The 10,841-nt window shown below is 36.0% G+C and overlaps 2 protein-coding genes across 3 annotated transcripts; both read left to right on the top strand.

Moving 5' to 3' along the window:
- The first annotated feature begins 1,376 nt into the window (after nucleotides 1-1,376).
- Nucleotides 1,377-6,768, top strand: LOC114734763 (putative clathrin assembly protein At5g35200). 2 transcript variants are annotated; one of them, XM_028922408.1, is made up of 16 exons: nucleotides 1,377-1,510; nucleotides 2,068-2,189; nucleotides 2,275-2,344; nucleotides 2,531-2,628; nucleotides 3,213-3,354; nucleotides 3,430-3,530; nucleotides 3,762-3,845; nucleotides 3,990-4,040; nucleotides 4,127-4,192; nucleotides 4,273-4,338; nucleotides 4,420-4,500; nucleotides 4,596-4,673; nucleotides 5,064-5,234; nucleotides 5,373-5,448; nucleotides 5,752-5,861; nucleotides 5,974-6,768. In XM_028922408.1, exons 2-16 carry the CDS (start codon nucleotides 2,094-2,096, stop codon nucleotides 6,334-6,336), a joined length of 1,653 nt encoding a protein of 550 aa, XP_028778241.1. In that variant the 5' UTR covers nucleotides 1,377-1,510; nucleotides 2,068-2,093; the 3' UTR covers nucleotides 6,337-6,768. The 2 variants fall into 2 exon arrangements, with proteins under 2 accessions (XP_028778241.1, XP_028778240.1); XM_028922407.1 differs by having other exon boundaries at nucleotides 2,065-2,189.
- A 2,418-nt stretch (nucleotides 6,769-9,186) lies between these two features.
- Nucleotides 9,187-10,806, top strand: LOC114734759 (uncharacterized; the record flags this gene model as incomplete). The annotated part of the gene is made up of 2 exons (XM_028922404.1): nucleotides 9,187-9,877; nucleotides 10,601-10,806. Coding segments are annotated over exons 1-2 (729 nt in total), but the record flags the coding sequence as incomplete, so codon positions are not given.
- Nucleotides 10,807-10,841: the final 35 nt, after the last annotated feature.

Genomic DNA, 10,841 nt, shown 5'->3' with positions numbered 1-10,841 from the left:
TATTTCAAACATGATTCTCTTTTATAAGAAGATACATATACTTAGAAAAAATCGTAATAAAAACACACAAGAAAATTTACAAGAAAATTTTATTTTCCAAATTCTGTAAGTGCATGGTACTCTTATTGAATTTAATGTTAAAATGAAAACATGATAACTATATTTATATTTTTTTCAGAATTATATTTATTCAAATTATAATTATAATAGGAATAGAAATAATATGAATAATTAAAAACTTCAAGTATCCTCTAAAAAATTACTCATTTTATTGAGTAGAAAGTCGAATGAAAAACAGTCAGTTATAATAGGGTATGTTTAGAATAATTTATAAATAATTTTTTTAATTATAATTTATAAAAGGAAAGATCCTAAAAAAGTGATTATTAAATTTCAAAATTCTAAATTAGTATTAGTTACTATACTCGTAAAGAAAATGACTACATTCGAAAAGCAAATGACAATACATTTTCGTAGTAATTCTTGATTTAGAAATTTGAAATTTAATAGTCATTTTTTAAAGATTTTTCTTTTATAAAATATAAAATGAATATATGAGAGTACTTTTATATTAATTTATGTGAAATGTGCGTTTTTAAACGCCGCCCATAATCCTAGTGCGTTAACCCGAACTGAACGCCTTCTTGATAATTGCCGCGCGTTTGTCTTCAGACAGCTAGCAGGGGAGAAGAACTACATATGCGCTAAGGACAAATGTAGAAGATAAAACCCAGTCTCAAACTTGAAGTTTGCCCTTTGTAATTACAAAACAAAACCCACTTTATTTTTATTTTTATTTTATAAACATGGAGATAGATTTTTATTTCAGAATCTCCAACCCTATTCCTTTTGGCTTTTATTTTTGTGCGGGACAAACTCCAAATTTCATAGCAACATAGGCTTCAAATTCTTCCAAAGCCTAGTGAATTCTCATATATAAAATTTTAATAAAAACAGGTAAAATAAAAGAGTATAAAAATTAATTAATTAAATTGATTAAAAATTCTCTTCCTATATGAGATGAATTTTGTATGTAAAAAATAATTTTTTAAAATAATTACATGTGTTTGCTAAACAAGCACTAGATGACAGTGTTTTTTTATATGGAATTATTATTATTTTCCAACTGAATGTCATGCTAAGAAGTCTTAATATACAAAACTAAATTGACCATTCTCAATTAGAAAATTACTATCACATCCCCGGTATCATGGCGCATTCGTTTAACCAGAAAGGACAGTACAACTCCATCCACCCCCGCATTTTCATATTCTGAGACAAGAAAAACGAAAATATGCTAAAATAAAATATATACTAATTAAAAAGGCAATTGCAAATTACGTCTTAGACGCCGACGATCCAACCAATTAACCAAACCAAGCTCAAATTGGTTCTCCACTGTTTTGTTGTTCTGGTCATAGAGCCAGCATCTCCCTCTTTTTCCCCTCCTCTCTCCTCATTCTCTGTTCTTCGTTCTCTTCATCTCTCTCTCTTCTCGATTCAGCTACAGGTAAATCCAGCTCAGTCAACTCGTTTCGCTTCTGTGGTTCATCTTTTTTATTTCTCTTTTCGCGGATTATCTGCTGATGTACTTGTTTAATTGTGTGAATCGGTTTGCTCTTGTAATGTCCTAGATCCTTCTTTATCATCTTTTTTTTCTTTCTAATTTTGTCCAAGGGGAGATATTGCTTGGTTGTTATGGTTGATGTTGATTTTAATCTCGTCAAAGAAAATTCAGTGAACTGACCATGCCTTGAATAATGCGATGGCTTTCCATGTAGCTTTGTTTTGGTCAAAATCTCTTAGTTCTCGTTGCAATCCCAGTGATGATTGAAAAGATTATTGGTGATATTATTGATTTTGGAATTTTGAAGTCTGTTCTTGGATTGGAGTTCTAAGGATGGTTACTATAGGGCCGGTGGTGGTTGTCTACTTGTTTGGATCTGAATAGATTCACAATTTACACTATTTTGTTTTTATTTGCTGTTCGAGACTTGGAATATTTGATGTGTAATTAAAGGGATGAGCCTTGGAATTGACCAAAATCTTATCCTCGGTTTCCAGCAGGATTTCCTGATTGAGAGAGGGAGAGAATGTCAGGAGGCACGCAGAATAGTTTAAGAAAAGCTCTCGGAGCCCTGAAGGACACGACAACAGTTTCACTGGCTAAAGTCAACAGTGATTACAAGGTGATTCTCATGCGCATAATCTCTTTCATCACATGCTCAGTCACGCGTATTCCCATATCTCCTTACATGATATCATGTTTTGCAGGAATTGGACATTGCTATAGTGAGAGCCACAAATCATGTGGAGCGTCCATCAAAGGAGAAACATATAAGAGGTTTGTCCGCTCCCCTGATAACTGTTCGTCCTAATGTATCGTTTTGTACAGGAACTTGTCCTATTGATCTGTTTTTGACTCATTCTATGTTTTTGCTACTTGCGAGTTGTGACGTGCTTATAGAAGGGATGGTTTGTCAGGTGTTAGGGTCTCTGCTCCATCTATTGATTGTTGTTCTTTTCGCAGCTATTTTTTCTGCGGTCTCTGCCACTAGACCTCGGGCTGATGTTGCTTATTGCATCCATGCTCTCGCAAGACGTTTGTCAAAGACACATAACTGGGCGGTAGGTATATCAGGTTTTGGTAATTATGCATCTGAGTTGTGAATATTTTAGATACCATAGGGACAAAAAACTTTTCAATGTATTCACTAAAGGATGGGGAACACGTTATGGAGCTTTTTGCAACTCGTGTTTGCTTGGCAAGTACTTTTTTGAATAGTAAAGTCGTTTGGGCATTTCATCTGAATTCATTCTGCTGGATGCTTCTGTGTCATATGCGGCTATGGTGGAAACTCAAACATTATGTCTATGACCTTACTTAGTATGTGATCAATTTGATCATATCTTGCATCTCCCCATGTTATGTGATTGAGTTAATTTTAATCTTTTCATCTAGAAATGAAAGTATAATATTTATAGAAGCCATGTTTTCATGCCAACTTCTGTGGTCCTCCTGTTCTATTTTGGCCGAATCATGCATGCTCAATGTGCTTCTTTTCTGTTCCTATCATCAACTGGTGGTTGTTGGCTTACTGTGATTTGGTCGATAGAAATTTTTGCTGATAGGGTTTGGAGCCGCTGTTGTTTGAGGAATTGTGTGTTTGTGCAATTTCTATACGGTTGGCTGACAGTTTGTTTGCCCACAGGTTGCTTTAAAAACTTTAATTGTTATTCACCGTGCCCTAAGGGAAGTGGATCCCACATTCCATGAGGAACTCATAAATTATGGCAGAAGCAGAAGTCATATGCTCAACATGTCTCATTTCAAAGATGATTCCAGTCCAAATGGTAACTTAGCTTCTCTTTCTGCCATTGATGTTGTTGTCACTGCTACTAACTCCTTGGCATTTATTTGTTGCTCAGCATGGGATTATTCAGCATGGGTCCGCACTTATGCATTGTTTTTGGAGGAAAGACTGGAATGCTTTCGTGTATTGAAGTATGACATTGAGACAGATCGTCCAGTGAGTACAAATCTTCTAAATGCAATATATGTTTCATTTTGGTCGAGTATCTTTACTGTATGTAGATGACCTATGTGAACGTAATTTATTAAAGAAGAAAGTGAGATGATAACCTGATGCAGAATAATACTCACCTATGATTATTAGCGACAACCCATGCACATTTTGTTACTTCAGTGCTAATAATTAACACCTTAAGGAACGATAGATTAATTGTAATTTTTGTCACAGAGGACTAAAGATTTGGACACTGCAGAGTTGTTGGAGCAGTTGCCAGCATTACAAGAACTTCTGTTTCGTGTTCTTTGTTGTCAGGTATACTTTTAATTTACTTGTTCAAGTTAAATTGGACTATAACCAAGCATTTCACAGATGATATGTCCCAATATATGAAACGAATCTTCAATGGTGATGCACTGTAATTTTTTTAACAACTGATAAAACTTTTATGTGGTGCAGCCAGAGGGAGCAGCTGTGAATAACTTTGTCATTCAGCTAGCACTTTCAATGGTGGGTGAATTGTTTACGCTTTTTTTTTTTTTGGGTAGTTTTGGTTTTCATTATGCTTTTCTGAATATAGTTTTTGTTTTAAGTAGGTCGCTTCAGAAAGCACTAAAATTTATCAAGCTATTAGTGATGGCACTATCAATCTGGTTGATAAGGTATAGTACGGTTGTGAGTTGTCTTGAATATGAAGCTTCAATATTAAACTTTTCAAGTATTAACGAGAGTATTGTCACAGTTTTTTGAGATGCAACGGTCTGATGCTTTGAGAGCTCTTGATATATACAGGAGGGCTGGGAAGCAGGTATTACTTGTAGAATTCTTTTTTATTCTTCTATTTATCCCCGTGGTTATCTTTTAATATCCTCAATGTGACTCCTTCCAGGCTGAGAGACTGTCTGAGTTTTATGAAATATGTCGAAATCTTGATATTGGGCGAGGAGAGAAATTTGTTAAAATCGAGCAGGTTTGTTGGCTCATGTCTCTTGCCTTTTCAATTACTATTTTCTTAAAATATTTGTTTAAATACAATACTGAGTGAAATTAGTTGATGACATGAAGCCCCCTGCATCATTTCTGCAAGCCATGGAAGAGTATGTCAAAGATGCTCCCCGGGATTCAATAGTCCGCAAGGATCAGGTACGGCACTGTCTTTTCTAATCTGAACACATATCCTTACAAATCAGGAATTGACAAGACTGATGTTATGGATGCAAGTGCAAAATGAAAAAGAAGGAACTTCTAGTTGTTGTACTTATAATTGACGCAGTCATATTCCTATTGGCTATCTACTTGTCAATAACAAAAATATGCTTGCTGCTAGAAGTCGAATGCAAAGGGGAATCATTTTGACACAAGTTGTGATTAAGAAGATGGTCCAACCATTTTGTAATATGGCAGCTTGGTGAATATTTAAGTCACGTTATTCTCATGCCCAAAAAGCTTTGGAGTAATACATTGGGGTCTAAACATATGGAATCTTCTGTTAATACCTTAATAAACTGATTTCCGTGTATAATTATGGACCAGGGCATTGACAACAAAATTGCCCCTCCAAAAGAAGTTTTGGCTATAGAATACAACAAGACATCAGAGGCGCAGGAGGCACCTGCAGCACCTGTGCAGGAGTCACCTCCACCTCCCCCTCCTGAACCTGTAAAAGTGGAAGCACCTGCAGCACAACCACCGCCTGATTTGTTGGTAAATTATTGGAACTCCTCTTAGTTTCCTGCTTTTGACTTGGGCTGATTGCTAACTGGTTGATTTGGATACGATCTGATTTTTAAATGATGCTTTAGCTGCAACTACGAACTTACTTTGTTTTGGCTTGCCATCTAGAATTTGGATGATCCTGTTCCTGCTGCATCAGAGTTGGAAGAGAAGAATGCCTTGGCATTAGCCATTGTTCCTGTTGGTATGCTGTTCTTCCTTTTCCTCTATTTAATTGTATTGGTAAAATAAGGTTGTGGATTTGCACTTGTGGGTATGAATAAGTTATTTGATTATAAGTGGACTGAATGGTTCTCTTTGAAGAAGAATGATTCTAAACATTCTTAGGGCTAAACCTCCGACTTTTAAGGACTTAATTGAGTGAATTATGCTTTGGCATTCCCTTCATTTCCTCCCTTGGTGTGCAGCTAAAATTTCAATACTTTAGTCTTGTAGGCATGTATCCTAGTGTCATTTCTTATGACTTACTCATTGCTGATGGTTTCAGCTGATCAGCCAACTTCTGTTTCAAAACAAGAAAATGGAACTACAGGCTGGGAATTGGCACTTGTTACAGCTCCAAGTTCTAATGAGAGTGCTTCTGCAGCTAGCAAACTGGTGAAGCCTTATTTGAAAATTTCTGCTCAATTTAATATTCTGTCCTTCATGCAGTCAGTTCATCCTTTTGTTATTCTTCTAACGAGTGTTGATGGATTATCTGAATGATCAGGCGGGAGGGTTAGACAAGCTTACACTAGACAGCCTATATGATGATGCAGTCAGAAGGAACAACCAGAATGTGAGCTATAATCCATGGGAGCCTGCGCCTATGGGAACAATGATGCAGCCGACAGTGCACGATCCATTTTTCGCTTCTAATGCGGTTGCTGCTCCTCCTTCTGTCCAGATGGCTGCCATGACCAACCAGCAGCAGGCTTTCATGTTTCAGCAGCAGCAGCAGCAGCAAATGATGATGATGGCCCCTCAGCAACAATCTTCTAACCCTTTTGGAAATCCTTATGGAGCTACTGTCCACCCCTATGGCTCGGGTGTGCCTGTTCAAGCGTACAATCCATACACCGGTCTCATGTAGACACTTCACCTGGAAAACAAATTCTTTCTACATAAAACTCGATGAAGAGAAACGCGGACGCTCAGTTTTGGATTCTGAGATTGGGAGACACCAAGGATAGACAGACTTGTACTATATGTTGTGTATGTGCAGTAGATAGCAAGAGTGAAATTCTTTATTGAATAATTTAGTGAGAGAGAGGTTTTTCATTATTTGGCTATTAAGTTCAAGAAAACTGATAATGAGCTTTTATTCAGACCACTTAGAATTTTTTTCTTTCTCCTGATCCATTACTGTTAATGCGTTAGCAGAAAAATTGTTCTGGATAACTTCTCTCAGTTTTTTCTTTTTGTTGGATTTTTTCATGTATGATAGAAATTGTTTGTATCATGTGATTATTGATACTTCATTTATCAAACAAAAATTTGTGAACTGTCAGTTTAAATGTTGTAAGTGATCACTTGTCAGCTTCCTGTAGACCACTTATGAATTTTCTGGGTAAATGCTTAATATATAGCATCACCCCACTGGCTGTTAATTTTGGTCCGTTTTGTTCCAAATGTTCAGTTTTAGCAGTTAAACCCAAAACAAATGATTGGATAGTGTCACAATACTCTTGCCAACAAAATTTACATGTCGTACAAGATAAATATGTAAAAAAAAAAATTTGTCTCGATTTATGTAAAAATATTTTTTTAAAATGGTTCCAAGAGTTGTTAAACTTGCTAAGTGAAAATGAGTTCTTCCATTAGCTGGGGAGAAGTTCTCTGTATGTAAGTTAATTCTTGATGCTTCACGGCTAGAAGGAATCATGTCTAATATACAGTAACCGGATATGATTTAAGGTGTAATCAATGGTTTGAATGGTACATATTTGCCTACCATTAAATGATCGAGAGCCAGCACAATAAATTTGTGGGCGATTAGATTTTTCTTGGCATGTATAAATATTATTTATAATTATTTGCTTATTATATACTATCTCCGATCCTTAATATAAGATCTTGTTTGACTTTTATTTTGATCCTAAATATAAGACTCTAATTCACTTTGTCTATTATATTTATACTTTTTTTTTCAAGTTAATTTTTCTAACAATAGTCGTTCTAACTAATACACTTGATTAGTAAAGATATTTTTGGAAAGGCAACATCTATTTATTACAAGTAACTAATTTAACTTTTTTTTTTAATCTCCTCAAATTAGCTAACTAGCTCTTATAATTAGGATTAGAGGTAATACGCTGCATCCTGTTCCCCTCTCTCTGTTGTAGTCTTCCTCTGATGTGCTTTCTATCCCAGAGTGAACTGAGAGCAAATAGAGAAGATGGTTATGATGTCATCTAAAAACCTGCCAAAGTGGATGGAGGAGAAATAATAGATGAAAACGATTGTGGTGCAAATATCAATGAACTACGATAAATGCGGGACAAGGACGGAGGCTACCATAAAGCTCAGTTGATGGTGAACCAACCAAGTATCTCTGCGGAATACAAGTGATTTTCAACCCAAAATAAAAATAAATAAATAACTAAAAACATAAACAGAAGAGGTTAGTTCTCATAACGTGACGAACCAAGATTCGAATTCTCGTTGAGAAAGGTATTCACATTTAGTACTCGACAGAGCCACAGATAGGATTGCTTTCAATAAAAAGATATATATGTTTTGGGGTGAGGCAAAAAAAAAAAAACATAAGCTAAGAGGGTTTCATCGAGTAACCCGAAATCAGTAATGACGCGATATGTGTTGCCCAGCAACTCTTTTTTTTTTTTTTAAAAATCTTCCTCCTCATATACACCCTCTCTTCACATGCACCTTTTTGGTTGGGTGATTTAGTTCAAGATTTTTATTATTTAATTTAATGCAGGGGTGGTGGTCACGTGTCATGTCTCACGGGCTTTTTTTCCCCTTATTGTATTTGTCCCATGCATTAAATCGGCGTTCTTATATTTTATCCACTACATTTGATTCATATGCATGTATCATCATCCATTGTCATCAACTTATAAATACCTGTCAATTTTGTCTACTCGTTGTCGCTATAAGAACTTATATTTTGATTGTCTGACCTTTAATTTTTTTCCCCCCAACAAAGATATGAAGTCGATTTTTTTTTTTGGGTGGCCAGAAGAAATGTAGTTTGACAAGAGTTTTTATTGGGTCTCTTGTATTATTCTCAAGAAAACATGATTATTATTGTACTAGAAATGTTCATTCCTATTAATAAGGTTGAGTCTAGTGGATTGACGAATTAATATTATTAAGAGAGTTGTTTATATTTAGTATACGATAATATCTTGAATAATATTACCTCTAATAAAAAGATATTGTGATTAGCATAACAAAGAAATGTTTATTCCTTTAATGTTGTAGTGTTGAAATAAGTCATATGTTAATTGCCCCGTTTTCAGTCGTATAATCTACAGGCAAGATAGTAATCATTTATACAATTCAATAAATTATTTCCTTTATTTGAAAAACACAAAAAAAGAACTATTAGCCTTTTTTCCCAATTAGGTAAAATTTTAACAGACTTTAGGTCTTTTTGCAAGGAGTGGTTGAGGCTTATTAGTTGGTTGAAGACATATTAATTTGAATTATAATAAAAAGAATAGTATAAAGGGTTGAACATATATTTGTTGCTTAAGTTTTGGATTAGGATGTGGCGAACATATATTTTGAAGAAGAATTATATACTTAATTCTGAAATAAAATTGTGTATGCTGAAGATTTATACACCCGCCAGTAGTTGAAACACAGGCCAGCCTTTGAAGTTAAGTCGCAAGCTTGTGAAAATACACATTTATACACAAAATATTTATTCTACGAGGAAAACATAAGAAACTATAAAAACAATTAAACATCCTTAATTTGGTGACTTCCCTCTCCAATCATCTTCCTCATCTCTGACTTTTTCCCCAGAGACTTCATTTCTCTTTTGCTGGCTTCGATTCGGAAACCTCAGTACCGCACTGACCATTGACCCAAAACTTAACAAGAAAAATTTACTAAATCTTCACTTTTACTCTTAATTCAGATGTCTTGGTTCTTCAAGACTCTCCAGTCCAACGACGACCTCCAATCTCCCCATCCTCACACAGCCGTTACATCCGCGTCTTCACCAGAGCGGAGCTCCTCCGGCAATCGCCACGGTGGGTCTGCGATCAAAGATGACGTATCCTCTCTTTTCCGAGGCGTCGCCAATTTCCTCGCTCCGCCGCCATCTTCTTCTTCCGCTGGCAATTCTGTGGACTCGTCGTCAAGAAGTCTTGATGTCGATGGGATCAGGAACGATCTGGCGGAAATCGGTGGAACCTTCAAGAGCTCGCTCTCCCTTCTCTCCTCCAATAAAGTTGTCACTGGAATTTCTGAGTTTGCCTCTCAATTAATTCTGCCTGAGGGCCAAGCTTTAGAGGATGATCAGGGAGATGATAATGGTGAAGGTGATGATCGGAATGATGGGGTTGTTCCGGGGACGACGGATGAGGTTGTTCGTTTTGTGAGAGAAATTTCTAGGCGGCCCGAGTGTTGGATAGAATTTCCATCGCCACTCGATCATGGTATTTCCATCTCTCTTTGATTATGTGATAGTAAGGTATACCGTTCATGGTCTCTCCCCGTTCTTTTTCAATTGAACATGTGTGATTCTTGGCTGGTGGGGGTTACTGGAATTAAGTTGATCGCTTTGGGAATTCTAGTTCGAGTAAACAAACATAATGATAACTAATTAGTGGCAATTGCATTTCCACTTGAACTTCCTCTGTAGAAGGTTGGTCTTTCTCCTGAATTCTTATTTTGGAACTCCTACATTCCATTTTTCTGGGGGGGAAATGAAGTTTTTTCTTTGATTATTGGCTGATAGGCTCGCAATATATGGAAGGGCCTAACTGAACTTATGAAAGGATTGAAGCTTTATCTCACTTATTCTGCCATAGAGGACTTTAACTGTTGCTTGTGTGTTTTGAGGAGTATGAAAGCTCTAACTTCAACAGTTTCTATATGATAATATGTAAGATTTATTCTTGTGAGAAGGCCAGCTCAAGCTCCACATGATTGTAACGTCAACAGGATTCTTGTGTCCTTCAACATAAGTCAACACTCACCTCTGCAAATGCTCTTTGGAAGAAAAATGATTGTGACTTGATCTGTCAGATAGTTTATAACATTGCGAGTGCGTTTTGTGTGGCATGCATAAAGCAAGATAAACCCAACGAAATGTGTTGTTCTTTGTTCTTTTTTTCCTGCTTCAATACTAATTAAGAAATTTCAATTTGATTTGACAGATTTCAGCATGTCCAATTCCCAGAGAGAACATGTATTAACTATAGAAAGACTGGTGCCTGAATTGGTTTCACTTAGACTCAATCTTTGCAGCTACATGAACGTGGAAAAATTCTGGATGATCTACTTTTTGCTGTTGCTTCCAAGACTAGATCAACGTGGTTTTGAGTGCCTGTCAACCCCCAAGGCAAGCTATGTTTCTTCAGATGTATTTTCGATTTTTGAACCTGATTTTCAGTAATG

This window comes from Neltuma alba, unplaced genomic scaffold (genome assembly GCF_004799145.2).
Source record: "Neltuma alba isolate B1F8T4 unplaced genomic scaffold, ASM479914v2 tig00013139_pilon, whole genome shotgun sequence".
NCBI lineage: Eukaryota > Viridiplantae > Streptophyta > Magnoliopsida > Fabales > Fabaceae > Neltuma > Neltuma alba.
Note: the sequence above shows the minus strand (reverse complement) of the source record. Positions and strands in the feature narration are given on the sequence as shown.

What these genes read in the sequence shown, in the direction of transcription:
- LOC114734763 (XM_028922408.1), top strand. Translation starts at nt 2,094, where the DNA reads ATGTCAGGAGGCACGCAGAATAGTTTAAGAAAAGCTCTCGGAGCCCTG. An exon ending in ACAGGAGGGCTGGGAAGCAG is followed by an intron (nt 4,339 to 4,419) that starts GTATTACTTGTA and finishes GACTCCTTCCAG; the next exon opens with GCTGAGAGACTGTCTGAGTT. An exon ending in AACCACCGCCTGATTTGTTG is followed by an intron (nt 5,235 to 5,372) that starts GTAAATTATTGG and finishes CTTGCCATCTAG; the next exon opens with AATTTGGATGATCCTGTTCC.